This window comes from Pelodiscus sinensis, chromosome 2, assembly GCF_049634645.1.
Source record: "Pelodiscus sinensis isolate JC-2024 chromosome 2, ASM4963464v1, whole genome shotgun sequence".
Classification (NCBI taxonomy): domain Eukaryota; kingdom Metazoa; phylum Chordata; order Testudines; family Trionychidae; genus Pelodiscus; species Pelodiscus sinensis.
The window spans coordinates 33143151-33161421 of record NC_134712.1 but is presented as its reverse complement, the minus strand read 5'-3'; the positions used below and the strand labels follow the sequence as shown (position 1 = coordinate 33161421).

The 18271-nt window shown below is 36.5% G+C and overlaps 1 protein-coding gene across 1 annotated transcript in view; it reads left to right on the top strand.

Moving 5' to 3' along the window:
* RIMS2 (regulating synaptic membrane exocytosis 2) overlaps positions 1 to 18271 on the top strand; it is a 517795-nt gene that overhangs the window by 180665 nt on the left and 318859 nt on the right. The window contains exons 4-9 of the mRNA XM_075920242.1: positions 590 to 709; positions 3200 to 3299; positions 3811 to 3934; positions 7742 to 7788; positions 9657 to 9769; positions 16346 to 16393. Of these exons, the coding sequence (XP_075776357.1) occupies positions 590 to 709; positions 3200 to 3299; positions 3811 to 3934; positions 7742 to 7788; positions 9657 to 9769; positions 16346 to 16393 (552 nt within the window). The remainder of the gene's footprint in view (positions 1 to 589; positions 710 to 3199; positions 3300 to 3810; positions 3935 to 7741; positions 7789 to 9656; positions 9770 to 16345; positions 16394 to 18271) is intronic.

Sequence of the window (18271 nt, the reverse complement as noted above, 5' to 3'; positions counted from 1 at the left end):
ACTGTTTGTTATCTCCATCACAACTTCCTGACACAGTCTGCTGAATACTAACTCTCTATTATCTTGTGACTGCAGAGGTGTTAATTGCCCACTTGGTTTAAAGTATTTTCAGATAACATCTATGAACCCCTTATGCTTAACAATATGGCCCACCTATTTAGCTTGGACATTTTAGTTTCCTTCTCCAGACCTGAGGAAGAGCTGTGTGAAGCTCAAAAGCTTGCCTCTTCCACTGAAAGAAGTTAGATATTATTTCACCTACCTTGCAGCTCATGTCCTCAGGTTAATACAGCTAAAACAACACTGTAAACAACATGCTATGTGTAAATATAGCTATAAATATTCCACAAATTGGATGTATGAATGTATTTGTGGAGTAGAGATTTTATGCATACTTTAAATGATTTAGGGATAGAATAAATTACCTAAGAGGTCTTTCGCAGGTCTTAGTTTTATAATTTTATTAAATTAATGATGGTGTAATCATACTACTTTTAAAATTGTATACTTATGAGGAAATAAAAATAATATTGAGATTTTTTTCAGAGAAAATATATTCACTATATTTTCCATTAACATTTTATCATAGCACCCTGTGACCTGGCAGCCATCCAAAGATGGAGAACGTCTAATTGGACGAATTTTGTTAAATAAACGGCTGAAAGATGGAAGTGTGCCTAGAGATTCGGGAGCAGTGCTTGGATTAAAGGTTAGTAATGGACAATTGTTACTTTTTTAACTAGATGTTAAGTAATAACATTTAAAGTTTAGTAAACTAGGTTAATATGCAAGAAAAAATATTTTAAATGTTGCCAGTACACCCAGAAATACAGTATAGTGACAGTTTATTGTTAATTACCAAAATGATTATTTCTCAAGGTCTTAGATGTGCTTAATAAAATGTATACTGGAAGGGGGGTTGGAATTTTGTTCAAGTTAATTCTATATTGTTTTACATTTATGGACTTTTATGTTTTAAATAAACCAAGTTGTGATTTAATTTGTATTTATTTATTGTATATGATTGTTTAGCAATAAGGTTTCACCTTTACTATGATTTGATGTCTAGTATTCAGGCATGCCAACAGACTCACTGGGTGCTTGGGCAAGGTGGGGGGAAGAAGGGGTACCACACTTCTGGAAGAGGCGGGGACTTGGGCAGAAGGGGTGGTGCTGGGGCAGCCACTCCTTGGTGCTGCATGGTCCATGTTCTACCCCAGCACACACCGGAGTTATGCCAGCAAGCCTCCAGAACGATTTAAAGGGAGCCCTGGATCCTTTGAATCGTTGAGCCCTGGGACAGTTACCCCATTTGAACTCTCCATTGGCGGGTGTGTTAGTACATATATGTCCATTTATAATTTATATATTTGTATCTCATGTTTTATTCCATTTCATGTGCATCTTGTGGACTTTGAGATAATTGTTTGTGACCCTAAGAGAATATAAGAAGAAATAAAATTATGTAAAAAAAAAAAATGCCACAAAACCTGTAAATGTGATTTGAACTTCGTTATGGCAAATTGTCAACACATTTGATTATTCCATTATTTTTCATTTAACATAGTACTGGCTTACATTCAAGTGCACAGCTAACTCTATAGTATGGGATACTGTAAATAGAGATTATGTCAGCACAATTATGAGCTATATTAATCTGCTTTAGAATTTTTTGGAATTTGTATTTAATTGGAAAATGGCTACATTGTGAGAGGACAAGGTCAGTGAAAAAGGAATTGCTTTGGAATGTATTTCATAGTTTGAGGATCAGAAAAATTAAATAAGGGTATAATAGTATCACTCTGTCAATAATTATGTTTAAATATGTTGCCTTCTGTTACATTGATGTCCTGTTTGTTTTAACTGTCTTTACTTTGAGCACAAGAATTGCGATTGTTTTAACCAAAGTAAATAAGTATGAAAAATTATTTTAAATGATTTTGCCCTCCATGGATTTTAAGTTTATTAGTTTTGTTTCTTTAAGCTGTAAATTAACCTTTAAAACAGATTTGATATTACAATTGTATTGCTTCATAGAGCCTGTTAAAAAATCTAAGGTATAGAATTAGAAGACTACACTGTATAATACATTCTTTCTTGACTCTCAGAGATACATAGTAAAGTCAATGTACCATCTTTCCACACAGAGAGAAATCCTTAATATAGGTATTGTAATAAACTTAACAAATTAACACAGATTTAATTAATAATTTGATCCCTTTGAATAAACTCCCCTGCTTAGTAAAATTATTTTGCAAATTACTTGTATGTTAAAAGAAGAAGTTTATATTAAAGGGAAATAGTATAACTTCTATCGTTATGCAGTTATAGGTTCATATCACTTTAAAATAGATTGAACATTTTCGTACAGATTCTTCATCAAGCTGCTCCCTCTTAGAGCCAACGAAAATCAAAGAAAAAGAATCAACAGTACTATAGAATATTATATTTTTCACTAAACGAGGCACTAAAAGATTGGGGAATTTTTTGTGTAAAACCGTATACGGTAAAAACAGTCATTTACTGATTAAATATATTTTTACTGAGACTGGTAAAAAAATTATAAAAATATTAAATATTTGGAGACTTATTTACTTGTAGTGATAGTCAAAATTTATTGTATTTTGCCTGAAGGAGAAAAATAATGTAAAATAGAGCTTACAAAATTACTCTTTTTTGTAACTAGCTGATTTAAAAAAAGATTAAATCTTCAGTTAATAACAATGAATTTTGTGCCTTCCTGCTACAAGTTAAGAAGTATACTCTCTTTGGAATACCTGTCCCTAAAATCTTAAAACCAATCTGAGCTGTGTGCATGCAATTAGAACAGCATACACTAAGATGTCCTTGCCTAACAATTACAATTATGAAGGTAGATTTTTTTTACTGAAGTAAACAGTCTAGCCAATGGTACCTTAAATGTTGGGAATTTTTTTTATAGTAGTTTACATTGCTGTGAGACTATCAACTTATTCTGTTTACATGAACTATAGAGTTCATGAGCTTTAAAATTCTGTATTTGCATTGCATTATCGTTAAACTAGGGATTTGGATTTCCTTACATGTATATCAGTATCAGCCTCATATATGCTGCATTTTAAAAAAATGAATCACTGAATTATTTTATTTATATTGTCATTTAAGTTTCAGTCATTAAACAATAATTCTATTTATGTGACAACCCTTTTCTTCCAAACAGGTGGTAGGAGGAAAGATGACTGAAACTGGTCGCCTGTGTGCATTTATTACCAAAGTGAAAAAAGGCAGTTTAGCTGATACCGTGGGGCATCTTAGACCAGGTATGTGTCTGCTTTAGAAATGAGCTTTTGTACAGAAAACAATAAGCAAGAAAATAAGTTCTTGTAAGTTTGGTTTGAAGTAATTATGTACACTTGATAGCTACAGCAATGCAGCTGATACATTTGAAACCAACCCCTACTTTCAGTCCCTAGATTATCCAGTTGACACTTTTACAGGTTCTATTCATTCTCACATTTTTTTCAAAAAGCAACTTACTTTAAAAAAAAATACCTGCAATAACAATGCTTTATCTGGTTAGTAACTGAGTTATTTTTACTAGGCAGTAGTTGTCTTAGTTTTACTATTAATATTTGCTGGCATTATTCAAAGATGATGTACGAGAAGCTTTTAGTACTCCAGACTTCTCTTATTTTAAGACACTAAGCTTGTTCTGCAGTACAGATTACACAATTCAGAAAGTTTGTAGTAGAGGAGGGAGGTTGTCTCTATCAGTGCAGTTCACAGGATAAGCTTTTTTTAATAAGAAGGTAATTATTACTGTAATTGCAGGTGATGAAGTGTTAGAGTGGAATGGAAGGCTATTGCAAGGAGCCACTTTTGAAGAGGTGTATAACATCATTTTAGAATCTAAGCCTGAACCACAAGTGGAGCTTGTTGTTTCAAGGCCAATTGGGTGAGTTGTTTTCTAAAATTTCTTAGGGACTAAAATAAGGTGCTGTTACATTTTAGTTTAGACCCAACACACATTGAACAGATTTTACACAGATGGTACCCAACATTCTATAATCAAAAAGCGTGAGTGTAGGGTGGAATTGTCCCTCTTATACATGGATTCAAATGGGTGGTGGTTGAAAGAACTCTAGGAGGCATTTTGGAGTTTCCTGACGTACAGGTTGGTCACACGTGCAACCTCCCCTCTTGAGAGGGATGAAAATATGCTCTCGTCAATAGATGGCAAATCCCTGACCAGGGAAGTACAGGCACTACAGTTATTGTTGGCTCCTGCTTAGGGTAAGCAACTTGTTCCTTGTCTCTGCTCCACACTTTTGCATCCATACATGGATATGTCAAAATGTGACTCATAATAAATCCATCCCCATTGCCTGATATCCTGCATTGTCACCAGAGTATAGAATGATTATATACCGGTTGGACCTCCCTGGTCCAACACCCTCAGGACCTGACTCGTCCCGGATAAGGGATTTAGCCAGACGAGGAGAAGTCATTTGTGGCCCCATCCCCTGGCTATCCTTCCACCAGGCTTCTCAGCTCCCCAGGGCAGCCCAGCTGGGATGTGTGTCATGCTTCTCCACCCCACCGCCTTGTGAAGTCCAGCTGAGGCACATGCCAGCTCCCAACTCTCCCGCCTCTCCCACCACCTCCTACACAGCCCAGCTGAGCTACACGACTGGCTTCTCACTTTGCCCCATCAGTCCAACTAATCTGCATGCTTGTCTTCCCACCTCCCCCTGCAGCCCAGCTGGGCCATGCTCCTTCACCACCCACCCCTGCATCATGCTGGGCTCCCAGCCCTCCTACTCCATGCAGTGTTCTGGGACTCTGATTCTGGAACATCCATAGTTCTTCCAGTCCATAGATATTGCTGGACCAGGGAGTACTGGTTTATAGAGGTGCAATCTGTAAAACATGGGGAGGAGTCTTTCACATAGTGAAACCAGAGTATCTATTCACAGCTGAGCAAAAAGAAAATCTAATAAATGATTGATTAGCATCTAGAGCATAATATATTTCAATGAAGCATTAACACAACTCACTACATCATTAACACCAATGTCTTATCTACACTGTTCTCCTGTCTCCTATTTAGTGTCTTGTGTTGTCCAATTGTTTTTACCTTTGAGACTTATTTCCTAATATTTAGCCTAAACATTTTCTTTCTTAGCTTCAGGTTATTTCTCTTTGCTTTATTGTTTTTAGAGACAGTGAAAAACTCCCTTTCTTCATTTACACAGTTTCTTGAAGGTATTTACAGATGATGGCAAAGTCCTCTTTTTCTTAGACTCCATAGACTCAGGCTACGCCTAGACTGCAGGCTTTTTTGGGAAGTTTTCCGAAAAAACTTTGTAGTGTAGACATAGCCTTAGCTCCCTCATTTTCTCCTTATATGGTGTCTTCTCCTGTGCTTATAATATTTTCTTTCCCTCTAATTTTCTCAGTTATGTTTACATTTTTCCAAGCTTATGGGTCCCAGTAGTATATGAATTATTCCACATGGCTGTGAAGAGGGACATTATAACCTCCCTAACTTATTTCCTCTCCCTAGGTATATGACTTTGCATAATTAGTGTTGTATCTAATGTTGTTGCATATAGCTCTGTGTGTCTGATAATATCTCTTTGGTTTTGAATGTATAATTACAAAGTTCTTCTCGCTTCAAACTACTGATTAGTGATCTCTGAATGTCATGGGGATGAATATCCAAAATTCCAAAGAAAAAAGTAATTTGGTTTGATATTCAGTTGGCATATTTCCATGTGGGTTCAGTTTCATGTTACAGTATTTGTAGGAGTTGAATTTGAGGATATATTGTGCTAAAGCTAAATTTAATAACGAGCAAAGATTTTAATGCCTCTCTTATCTGTAGAATAGCAGAGTATCTCAAATATTGCAAAAGGCAAGGACCAGAGTTTTCTATTTGTTCTGTAATACACCTAGGACATTTTGGGGTGCTGTAAAAATCACCAGTAATAATGATAAGGCATACACTATCATGCATACATTTTTAGATGGGCACGATTGACATTTTTTTGGAGAGGAGTAAGTTTTATATCTCAGTTCTTTTAGCTGTAATACCTACCTTTTATACATTTATTCACTAACAAGATAGACTACAACATGATTTATTGTGCCAGCTGCATCTCCTGTGATGCATTTGGATTCATTTGTATATTTAAATATCCGGCACTTGATTAGCTTATTCGTGGCTGGTCACCATTTTAAAATGCCAGCAGACCGAATTAACTCGCCGAGTGTAGACGCGGTAGTCCAATCCAAAACCTTTCCCTCGAATCAACTGTTACTTCTCATTGCACGACATAGGCTATGTTACTCCTCATTGCACAAGGAGTAACAGTTAATTCGAGGGAAGGTTTTTGGATCGGACTACCGCGTCTACACGCGGCGAGTTAATTCGGGCTACCGGCATTTTAAAATGGTGACCAGCCACGAATATGCTAATCAAGCGCGGGATATTTAAATCCCATGCTTCATTAGCAATTTCGGTATGCTTCATTTGCCTCCCTAGTTTGAACTAGGGGGCAAGTGTAGACATACCCATAGTTGGTACATGGGCTGCATCTGATATAACATTTTGCCTCATATATTAACAGGTACATGCAATAACATTAAGTTGTTATATCTGCCATGTTAGCTTGCACAATGAAGATTCTGGTTTGGGGATTCAAGTTAAATCTTTATCATTACTTAGGCATAAATGTATTTGTGATCTATATGTTTTGTATTATGTGAATTCACATCCAGCTTGACTGCCGATAGTTATCACATATTAGAGGATAATATATGTTGAACCTCGCTAGTCCGGCACTCTGGTCCAGCTGCATCTGTGGTCTGGCATGATTTTAGTTAGTCTATTTTCCGCTTATTGTGGATATGACCACAATTCCTGAAGTCCTGTAAAGTTTGTTTGTAGTCACAAGTCCTGGCGCTCAGTTTTCTGTGCTGTTGTTTAGCTCTAAATTACCCCTAAATGTCTTCCAAGAGCCCAGTAAACTGCTATGTGTACACATTTTTATGCTTTTTCTACTTATTTCCTTGTGCCAATACTGTAAAATTATGTAACAATACTAATACTTATGAAGAGCTTATGAAGACAGCTGATAAGCTTTGGTTAGGCATAGGCTTATAGAATATATTAGTAGAGACATACATTATTAAGCAAGAACTGTTCCATTTATTCACCTCCGTGAAATATAAATAAAAAGACCCACACACTACAATAGTGACCTTCACCGGTTTGGCATTGGTCAGGTCCCGAGGGTGCCAAACTAGAGATGTTCAACACTATTCCTGCTATTTGTCCTGTTGTCAAACAAAATTATGCACTTTTACAGAAAGAGTAAGATTTTATCAATGTCATGACTGTTGCCAGTAATGAAGAGACTGAGACAACCAATGTAAAGGATCCACCTTGTTTAAGGTGGTTTAAAGTCTACCACTCACAGGTCTACTTTGTGTTTAACTTTGGAATGATTGGATTCTTTCTTTCATTTTATTTATTCAGCCATTTTATTTTATTTTATTTTATTTTGCCACTGTATTTGAGTACAACTGCATTCTTAGCTATTACATTAGTCATTACATTATTTGCTGTGGCTGAGGAGATAGATGTATGGTTTTCTCAAGGTCTTATGTGGTAATTTGAATTGTGTTATAGTTGACTGACGTTTTAAAGCTATTGTTTGAGAAAAGCTTAGACTATCTTGTTTTCTCATGCTTACAGGGATATTCCCAGAATACCTGACAGTACACATGCACAACTGGAATCCAGTAAGTTTCATATTCTGAGTAGAAAAATCTTACATCTCCCTTATGTGAACACAAATTGAAACAGTCATCTATTAAACCATCTTGTTAGTCTTTAAAGTGCTACACAGTCCTGTTTTTTGTTTCAGCTGCACCAGACTAACACGGCTACATTTCTACATCTATTTTCAGTGTAACTCTTGTTTCGGTGTCTATGAAATTTAAAGTGAAGTTTGACATTCTGTTATAAAATCATGCTGCTCTTTAATAAAAAAAAGAAAAATATAATGGTAAATAGTGTGGATAAAGCAGAGGTGGGGAACCTATTTTGGGCCTGAGGCCACTGAACCATAGAGAAATCAGTTGGGGGCTGCACACAAGTGAGAAGCAAAGTGAGAAGCCCCTGATTGAGAAGGAGAAAGACACTCCTCACATTCCCCTCCCACACCAGGGCCTAGGGGGGCACAGGCTAGTGGATTTTGTGTGCTCCAGCCTCTCAGGCGGGTGTCAGGGGAGCTGAAGCACCAACACACACTCCTCAATTTTGAGGGGGGAGCCCTGAGCCTCTGGGGCCAGATTCAGGCAAGCCAAGGGCCGCATTTGGTTCCCCACATCTGGGATAGAGTTGAGTTGATATTCTAATGTTTGATTTTCTGTACTTTGTTGTTTTGCATTTCAATAGTAATACTATTAAACAAAACAATTTTGATGACGATTTTATTAGTTGGCTCTAGGGGATGGGTATTTTCAAATAAGCACATTTTTGTTTTATTTAGGCCATTCAATATAAAACTGACTAAACCAGTATTTCAGGGGGGAAAATGTACCTTGGCTTAGACCTTTCATGTCAAATTTCAGCCAGACTTATTTTTATGGCTGTTTTACTGTGCTGATATAATTAATGCTAGTAATTAAAGCGAGGACACAAATTTAATTGTAGCAATGTGAACAGGCTTCTACAATAACTCTTCACAAATGAGCTAAGCTTTACAATAAAGTATGTTTTTGTGAGATGTAAGATATTAATATCTAGTGTTCTATATTGTATAACTTGATATTCTCCTCTTACTCAACATATAACATCACAAACATTTATCTCCCACTTTGCAGAAGTCATTGAAGCCTCCAGATTAAAATCTCCAAACTCTAACATTTTCATTCTCATATTTCTGTAAAATTTGCAAAAACATTTAGGCTATGTCTACACAGCAGTGTTATTTCGAAATAACTGATGTTATTCTGAAATAACAAAGAGTGCACCTACACAGCAAGCCATTATTTCAAAACAGTGGCGAGTTGGAGGACCTCTTATTCTGACTCCTGGTAACCCTCATTTCACAAGGAGTAAGGGATCAAAGGAAAAGTGTTCTTCTTTCAACTTCCTGCTGTGTAGACAGCGCCAAAAGCCGAAGTAAGCTTTTTCATCTTTAGCTACGCAATTGACTTAGCTGCAGTTGTGTAGCTTAATTAGACTTGAGCCCTGCTGTGTACGTACCCTTAGAGTCTGATTCCACTAAGTGCTGAACACTTGTGCAATATGATGAATGCCCTCAACTTCTGGTGAAATCAATGGGAATTGAGGATACTCAGCAGATAAGCATAAAACAGTCAGAAATAGTGGAATTTTCTACTTATGCTATGTGCTAGACGTGAATGTTTACAGCATATTTTATTATATTTGCTCTTCTTGTGAGAAATTTGGTCATTCTCAACACATTAAAAAAGGTTCCAGTTTTCACAGTCTTATACTCCATGTTTATAGTATGTGTGGCCTTAACTGTATTCTATAATATATAAAAATGAATGGTTCTACAGAATTCTAAGAACATAAAGCAAAACTCATATGTCAATTGCTCTTATTATTTATAGATTAATTTTACTTGTAATTTCAGGTTCTAGTTCCTTTGAATCTCAGAAGATGGACCGACCATCTATTTCAGTAACTTCTCCCATGAGTCCTGGCATGTTAAGGGATGTCCCACAATTCTTGTCTGGACAACTTTCAGTATGTAAACATTTATTTAATCCTGTTGTTTTGTTTTTATAACATATACAGTTTTTATGCAAAATGACAGATAGCTGTAAAATAAAGTTCCTGTTAGAACCTAATTCTCTTCTTTAGTGCCATGTTTCTCAGTATAGGCAAGGCATAGCTTTTAAGTGCAGCCAATCATCTGTGGGGATTTATATATATATCCATTAAGTTATTGGAGTGATATTCTGAGATTTGTAGGTCCAGATTTTCAAATGTTCCTAAATCTTGTCTCCAGCTGTATTTGTGCAATTGAGAGAACATACTTTTTTTTAGCAATAATATTCGACAATTTTTTTCACCACATGCATGGGTGTTAATACCTGAAAAATCCCCACACAGGTACTTTTGTGTATAAAATTACAGATACTTTGCTAGGATCCACCAAGGGCGCCATTTTGAAAGGACAGGGGGACAACAGCAAGATGTATGGGATGCTCCTTGCTCTTCTTCCATTTCCCCTTCCCCTCACTATCAGGGAGCAAGAGGAAAGTACACAGCTTATGTGCATTCCTTTCACTTCCAGCTGGCAAAAGGAGGGGTTAGAGAAGTGATGCAAGCCATGTACTTTCATCTTTCTCAGTGATAGTGAAGGGAAAAAGAAGAAGAGCAAACAGAATTCCAGTATGTGTGGCTGTAGCCCTCCCCCATTGCAAACCGGAGTCCTTGGTGTTTGTTCTTTACAAATTTGGCCCGTGTTCTCAACAATTTGAAGTCTACTGTTTTCTCTACTGATTCCTCATTGTGCTCACTTTCATTCTTCCATCCTCACTGTGACCAAAACTCATCCAAAGAATTCATAAATACATCATCTGAAATTATGATATTTGGACTAAGCTACACTTTGGTGGGTTTTTATGCTCTCAAATGAGATTTAGAATTCTAGGGCAGGATTTTCCAAAGTGCTCAGCATTGGCGTAACTCTATGCATTGAAGTCAATGATGAAATTACTGATGATTTCAGTGGGAGCAGAACTAAGTTGGTGTTGAACATATTTGAAAATCCCATCTTTATAGTTTTAAAAATATTTATAGAGATATGATCAATGGAGTACAAAAATATGTAAAGAAAATGTTCATAAAATTCTCACAACTGATGCAATGGAATGTAAAGATGAGGCAGGTAAATATTTTTCTGTAGTGGGGTTAGTTGCCTTTTCTGCTATTTTTTAGCTATGGATTATTTTACTTATCAGTCCAGCTATCTGTAGCTATTTTTCTTTAATTTCCTGTATTTCTCTGTTGTTGAACTATTTTGCAAGTCTGTGTTGTTTGAAAAAACGAGATTTAGATATCCTCAGTATAGAGGGTCTAGTAGGTGTGCAGACTACAAAGTTCTTTGCACTTGCTTAAACATGAGAAGGGGTCACAAACTTGGCCTATCAAAGACAAAAACATTAAAGTTTCTTTATTTAAGGATTAACTTAGAGTAACTTTTTCAAGTACAGCAAAAAATAATGAAAACACAAATTAAAAAGGACTTAATCATATAAAGAAAAGAAAAGAAAAGAAAAGAAAAGAAAAGAAAAGAAAAGAAAAGAAAAGAAAAGAAAAGAAAAGAAAAGAAAAGTAGGGGACATGACAAGAGTGACTTCCTGGTTTTCCTAATTCCAGAAACACTAATCTGTACCTAAATACAAAGTCTGCATAGGTCTGTAGTGAGATTTTTCAGATGAAGGGAATAATACTATTTTTTAGGGATGTTAGATATTGGGTAACTGAATAGTTGTGTAACTGCATGAGCTCTTATCGGTCACACAATTATTCGACAGTCCCCAGGGCAGGGCAGGCAGCTAGTATTTTTGTGGTCCCACTCCTGGGGAGACCCTGCCACCCAACACTGTTGCATCTGTATCAGAGGCAGCCGCATGGAGTTCCACGCGGGAGCAGTTAGTGAGGGGATCCAGTTTAAAAGACAGCACCCTGCACAGATGGGCTGCCTGCTGCCCCGCGCTGTTGCCTCTGATACAGAGGCAGCAGCCGCGTCCATGGGAATCCAATCTCCCTATGGACAGAGGCTGCTAGGGAGGAAGGGAAAGGGGGACGTGGATGGGATTTTGTATGCATGTTTGTGTAACTGGGCAGTACTAAGAGCCTGGAGGTTTATATTGTCCTTAGAAAAATCAAACCACAGAAGGGAACCTGTTTAAATCCATAAATTGCTATATTCTTTGGCTAAAATATTCAAATTTAACTGAAAATAGATACTCAAGATTTTGAAAAAGGCTGAGCATCCACAGCTCCCATAAAAGTTAATAAAGCCATGACTACTTGGCATCTTAGAAAAAGGGGACAATTATTTAGGTGTCTGTCTGTGGAATTAGGTTCCTAACTTTGTATATTTCTTTTTGCCACAATACATTGATTCCCACACAAAAGTAAGAAAATCTTTAATGCATGTTTTTGGATGGAGTAACTACTGAGTTGATTCTCAGCTCTCAAAGGCTGTGATATAAATGTTGGTTAGACATTTCAAGTGTGATGCAGTCATCCTATATTTTGTACTCCTAAACATTTCCCTGTTTATTCATGCCCCTATTCATTTCCCCTTCATTGCAGTTAATGTACATATCTGCAATGGGAAAGACAGATTATGTCCTCGGGGGATACAATGTAAAGGGTATGTCTAAACTACATCCCTCTTTTAAAAGAGGGATGTAAATTAGACAGATTGAACTTGCAAATGAAGCTGGGATTTGAATTTCCCGTGCTTCATTTGCATAATGGCAGCTGCGTGATCTTTCAAAAAAGGGCTTTTTAAAAGTAAAAACGCCATCCAGACGCAGCTCTTTCGAAAAAAAATCCCTTTTTTAAAAGATTCCGTACTCCGCAAAAAATGATACAAAAATGAAGAATGCGGGATCTTTTGAAAAATGTGGGTTTTTTTCCCAAAAGAACCACATCTAGATGACGGTTTTACTTTCGAAAAGCCCTTTTTCGAAAGACCACGTGGCTGCCATTATGCAAATGAAGCACGGGAAATTCAAATCCCGGCTTCATTTGCAATTTTGATCTGTCTAATTTACATCCCTCTTTTGAAAGAGGGATGAAGTTTAGACATACCCTAAATCCAGAACTTGCCATTAGGGAGTATGGAATTTGTTACTAGCCTCACCTTTCCAAAAAGAAGCTGAGAGAATGAGCAGGATATAATCTTGACTAATAAAAAACTCCTAGCTCCATATATATTTACCATGTTTAAATGCACATTTCATTTAAACCAATTCTGTGTAGTTACACAAAAATGTTTATTATCATTTGCTAATTTATTTGAATAATTTATTTTCTACTTTTGCAGAAGTTTGGCCTTTTTGCAGGGAGTAATGTGTTGTAGTTATTATTTTCATTATTATTTGCTTTAGTTGGTGCCCTCCTGTTTACATTTCACTTACTTTCCTTCTTATTTATTTGCTTTTATTTGCTCCAAAAATGCTGCATTTGAGCATTAGTGCTTTTTGCTTCATCACTTTGTTCTCACTATTTTTTTAGTGCTGCATGAAAAGAATTATTTGAAGACAGTACTGCTGGTAGTTAGAATTAAAGATTGAAAAAATTCTCTTTAGATCTCACAAATGAGTAGATATGTAAAATCACAATTACTCTTGCACCAAATGGAGAAGCACCGCAAAAAAGAGAGATCTGTCTTGTATAAAGTATATGACTATTTGCTTATACAGTTGATTTTCATTATATTTCTATGCATCTTTTTAGATATACCATGTATAGACAGCTCTTAAAAACATTTTAACAAAGGTATTTTTCATCACAAATTAATTTCTGCGGCAATCTGGAAAGGAGATTGATGCAATAGTCATAGTGATGTGCATAGACTGCATGTTTGCTGAGGGAGATGTGATTTAATTGGTTTAGTGAAATAAGGGGGAAAAACTGGAATAAGTTGGTGTTTTTAATTGGTTGGTTTATGTATGGAGATGGCATTACCTTTAAAAAAAACCCTATTTTAACAAAGGCTGTATTTTTGTTTTAGAATTGTTTTTTAATAGCATATGGTAGCATCTAAGATTGTTTTAGGAGAAACAGTGATGGATTACCTTTGTTAACCGAGGACCAAGCATCCCGGTCTCAGTTACTACTACAGAGAGTGAGAGTTGAGGACATTCAGTTCATTGTAAGGGTGATTCAATGTCTTAGAAATGTAATCTGTGAGGCTAAATATATGGGAGCAGACCTATATAGAGGAACTGTATATTTTTAAATTTGTTACAATGTCAGAGAATCATGAAGACCTTGAAAACCTATTTTTCCCCTTTTTGACACCTTCGTTCACACTAGGCTAGATAGTAACTTTTCAGTCTATCTTGAGTATGGGGCAGTGTGTAACTGTGCTTCTGCAGGAGCAGACCACAGGATAAACTGTGTCAGAGGATCTGTCTACAGTAGAGATGTAATTTCCAGCTTGGATAAATGTGTGTACACTAGGTTTGATTGAGCTAGTGTTCTAAAAATACAAGTATAGCCACAGTGGTGTAGTCAGCAGTAGGGATGTAATAGTATAGTTGATTAACAAAGGCAAAAGCTTATAGGTTAATGCTATAGACCTTAAGCTTTCCCCTCCCCTCACTTGCCAGTAAATTTTTTAGCAGTCCTGCCAGCAGCTTGCCTCAGTCCTGGCTTGAAACGGTTCCAGGACCTACTGCTGCTGCAGCTCTTCATTTAAAGTGTATTAGAGCCAGTGGCAGGCAGCCTGACTCAGTTCTGGTTCACGATGGATCTGGGAGCTCAGACTCACCCTAGATAGAGGCTCCTGCCACCCCATACAGCTGCCCCTTTATTAGAGGCAGTAGCACAGAGTGCAGGCAGCTGGTCCACGAAGGGAGCTGGTTTTGAAACTGGCTCCCCTCACAGACCAACTTCCACCTGGCACCCTGTGCTGCTGCCTGTGATAGAGAGGCAGCAGTGTGGAGTGGTAAGAGGCTCCTCAGGAGTGAGGCCAGAGTGCACTGGCTGCTGGCCCCGCCCCCAGGAACTATAGAATAGTTGACTAACCAATAAGAATTCTTGAGGTTACTTGACTATTCAGCTAACGGATATTTAACATCCCTACTTCAGCTGTATGAACTAGCCTCCTGAATAAATACCCAATATGCTGATTGGGTTTGTACATATACCCAGTGTCCTGCTATTCACATTTCCACAGCTTGACTTCTATTTTTAGCATGGCAGCTCAATCAAAGTTAGCATGCAGATGTCTACCCAAACTGGAAGTTACACTTCTAGCTCCAATATAGATGTACCCTGAGAGTAACAACTTCTCTTATGCTACCCCTTGTTTTGGTGTGAGACAAAGTTTCTTCTCTCCTTTTCATGGAGCAGCTTATTCCTCCTTGAAGCTGTGGCCAGCAAGAAAAGGCACCCTTCCACTCCCTGTTCCTCTCCACATCACATCTACTACTCCCATTTTCTTACAGGAGGAAGTAGTCCTCTCTTTCTTCACCAGGTAGTAGAGCAACAGTCTTAGCTGGCCCAACTGATGGACAGTGGTGTTGGAACCATTTTTATAGAGGCATTGCTGAGTCATTGAAAATTGTAAATGCTGCATGTGATAGAGAACACACCATAAGCTGAGAGTGCAGCAACACCCCCAGTACTACCAGTTCCAGCAACTTTGCTGGTGGAGTGAATGTGAGTTCCTTTTTTTTTTTAACTTCCTTTCACGGCCATATTTAGCTCATTGGGATTTTTTACTTCCCTGAATGGGCATATCCAGCCCATTGGATAATACCGTAGTCTGTTAATAGTTACTGAAATCCATGGAGATATCTGCAGAATAAGATGTGAATAAGGTATCAGAATGGTCAAATTGTGTAGAGTGTGTTTCCTAAGTACTGTTACATTTTTCAGGGCTCATTTCAAGCAAGAATTTTCTGTACACACTGTATGTCATTTCTGTATGACTGGTAGAGAAGGGAAATACATTATCAAGAATTTTCCCCCCTGCTAATATCTTAACTGCTGCAACTTCAGTTTAAGAGTTGCTTCAGCATGTATGAGGGCTGCCAGTACAAATGCTATTTTAAACTGTGGAAAAGTGGGAAAACTGATATTATTTACATTGTAAGGCATATATAGATGCAACATGCAAACCGTATTAGTTTCTAGTCTCTCAGTGCACACTTTAATATTTCTGACAGATATTCAGGCTGAATTAATATTTTCTATTCCTCTTTTATTTCCCACTGTATTCATTTTTTGCTCTAGATAATATTATTTCTTAATCACTTTTAAGTGTAATCAGTAGACAGACATATAGGGTGAAATCCTGGCTTTATTGAAGTTAATGGTAAAACTTCCATTGACTTCAGTAGGGAGAGAATTTCACCACAGAGCTTTGACATGCTTCAGTAACATATCTGCAGATTTAATTTATGCACTGCATTAAAATAGTTTGTTTTAGATAACTGTGTCTTTGGTGTAAAGTTGTTTAAAGTAATAGTTGTGTGTCTTTGTTTTTACTTTTGGTCTTTTAGTTTCCAGCGTGTTGTCTTTTTGGTTTTGTTTTATTGCTTTTTCTTTAATTTTGCTTACCAGAGCCAAAGCCTTAGTAGAAGAACAACGCCTTTTGTTCCTAGGGTTCAGGTAAAGGCCTCGTCTGCCTGACAGAAACTAAAGTTGTGTTTTTTTCTTTTATTTTGGAAAATGCATAGTAGGAAAACGTTACATTTTGGGCCGTTTTCCCATTTTTTTAATGTGTTGCTTCAAACCATGTTAACAAGTTTCATATCATCTTGTGAGGAGCTTGTAAAATTCTGCATGGAGGTTAAATATTAAATTAAAATTTAAAGAGACAACTAGCTTTAGTTTTGCTACTTTTGTGATATATTTATTTAAACTCACATAGGGTTAACAGTGACAATGGCTATGTGTTTTGCTTACATACATACATACATACATACATACATATGTTATACAAGTAGTAAATAATTTTGTGCTGTGGATGTTTGATCTCATTATACCAAGGTTGATGTCTCTTTAAATCATTCATTCTCATTACTTAACACATTTTTTGCATTTTCCAATTAATAGTAGTTCCTTCAGTGGAAAATTGGCAAATACATTTGTACCTTGTCTAAAAAATGATTTTTTTTGTATGTTATACTCAGTACTTGCATTTTGAAAAATAGGTTGATTTACTCAAAACCTAATGCAATTAAAAATAATTTCTGTCTACCTTTTATCATTGAGTTTGTTGAGTTTTACAGTGCTATTTGGGTACAAGTTGTTTGCCTTTTTTTCATTAGGAAACCCTTAAGGTACTGTAGATTAACTCAAATGTAGGTTGTACTAATATGCAACAATGCTTTTGTTGTTTTGCTGCATGTTTTTTCAGTTTTTTGTATGTAGAATATTACCTGCTTTTATTACAAAATATTTTTATGGAAATGTTCATCTTTTGTTTGAGAATTGTATATTTTTTTTATATTGCTCAATCACTGCTCACGGAAAGCTGAAAATGAAAGGTTCCAAATAATTATAGTGAGAGTTTTAATTTTCATATTGAAGTGGAAAAAATGATGATAGTATTAACTTGAAGGGAAATGTTACATGAGATAGATTAGACAGCAGAAAATGGGTCTGGATTGGATTAGGGATTAATAAACAAAGCATACTGTTTAATTTTTCCTCCATAATTTATGATTTTTCTAAAATGGCGTATAAGTGTCTAATTAACTTCATAATAAAAATGTGAGGAAAAATTCAGTCCAAAATGTTAAAATCTTGGTGATATTGTTTACAATAATTATTTTTACCGCATGGTACTGATATATATAGGGTATGTAGAAAAAACTTCACAGAGATCCATTAATATGTGACTGATAATGCTGGTTTCTCAAGGTGGTAATAAAAATGGAAACAAATTTAAATACAAATTCAGACACAAAATTGTTAGAAGGCCAGGGAAGCCGAGTAATGACCAAAATTTAATATATAATTTTTAAATAATTCAAATTAATTTATGTTTCTCTTCTGCTTAGATATTTTCGAAAGAAATTATGAATTAGCAAGCAGTTGTATCTGAAAACAAGTGTTCAACTGAAATGCAAAAAGCATCCATGTCGTAGCCCATTTTTATGTATATTATATATGGCAAAAATCCTAATATAAATCCCATTTAAAATAATTTATTTAATTGAAGAATGAAAGGCATCTTGGTTTGATCAAATGATCATGTCATTCATGATTAAAAGAGAACAAATAATAATTCTGTATACAGAATACACAGCAAGGCTGTGTCCAGACTCCATGCCTCCGTCGACGGAGGCATGTAGATTAGCCAGCTCGGAAGAGGGAAATGAAGCCGCGATTAAAATAATCGCGGCTTCATTTAAATTTAAATGGCTGCCCCGATCTGCCGATCAGCTGTTTGTCGGCAGATCGGGAGAGTCTGGACGCGATGCCCCGACAAAGAAGCCTTTCTTCATCGACACAGGTAAACCTGGTTTCACGAGGCTTACC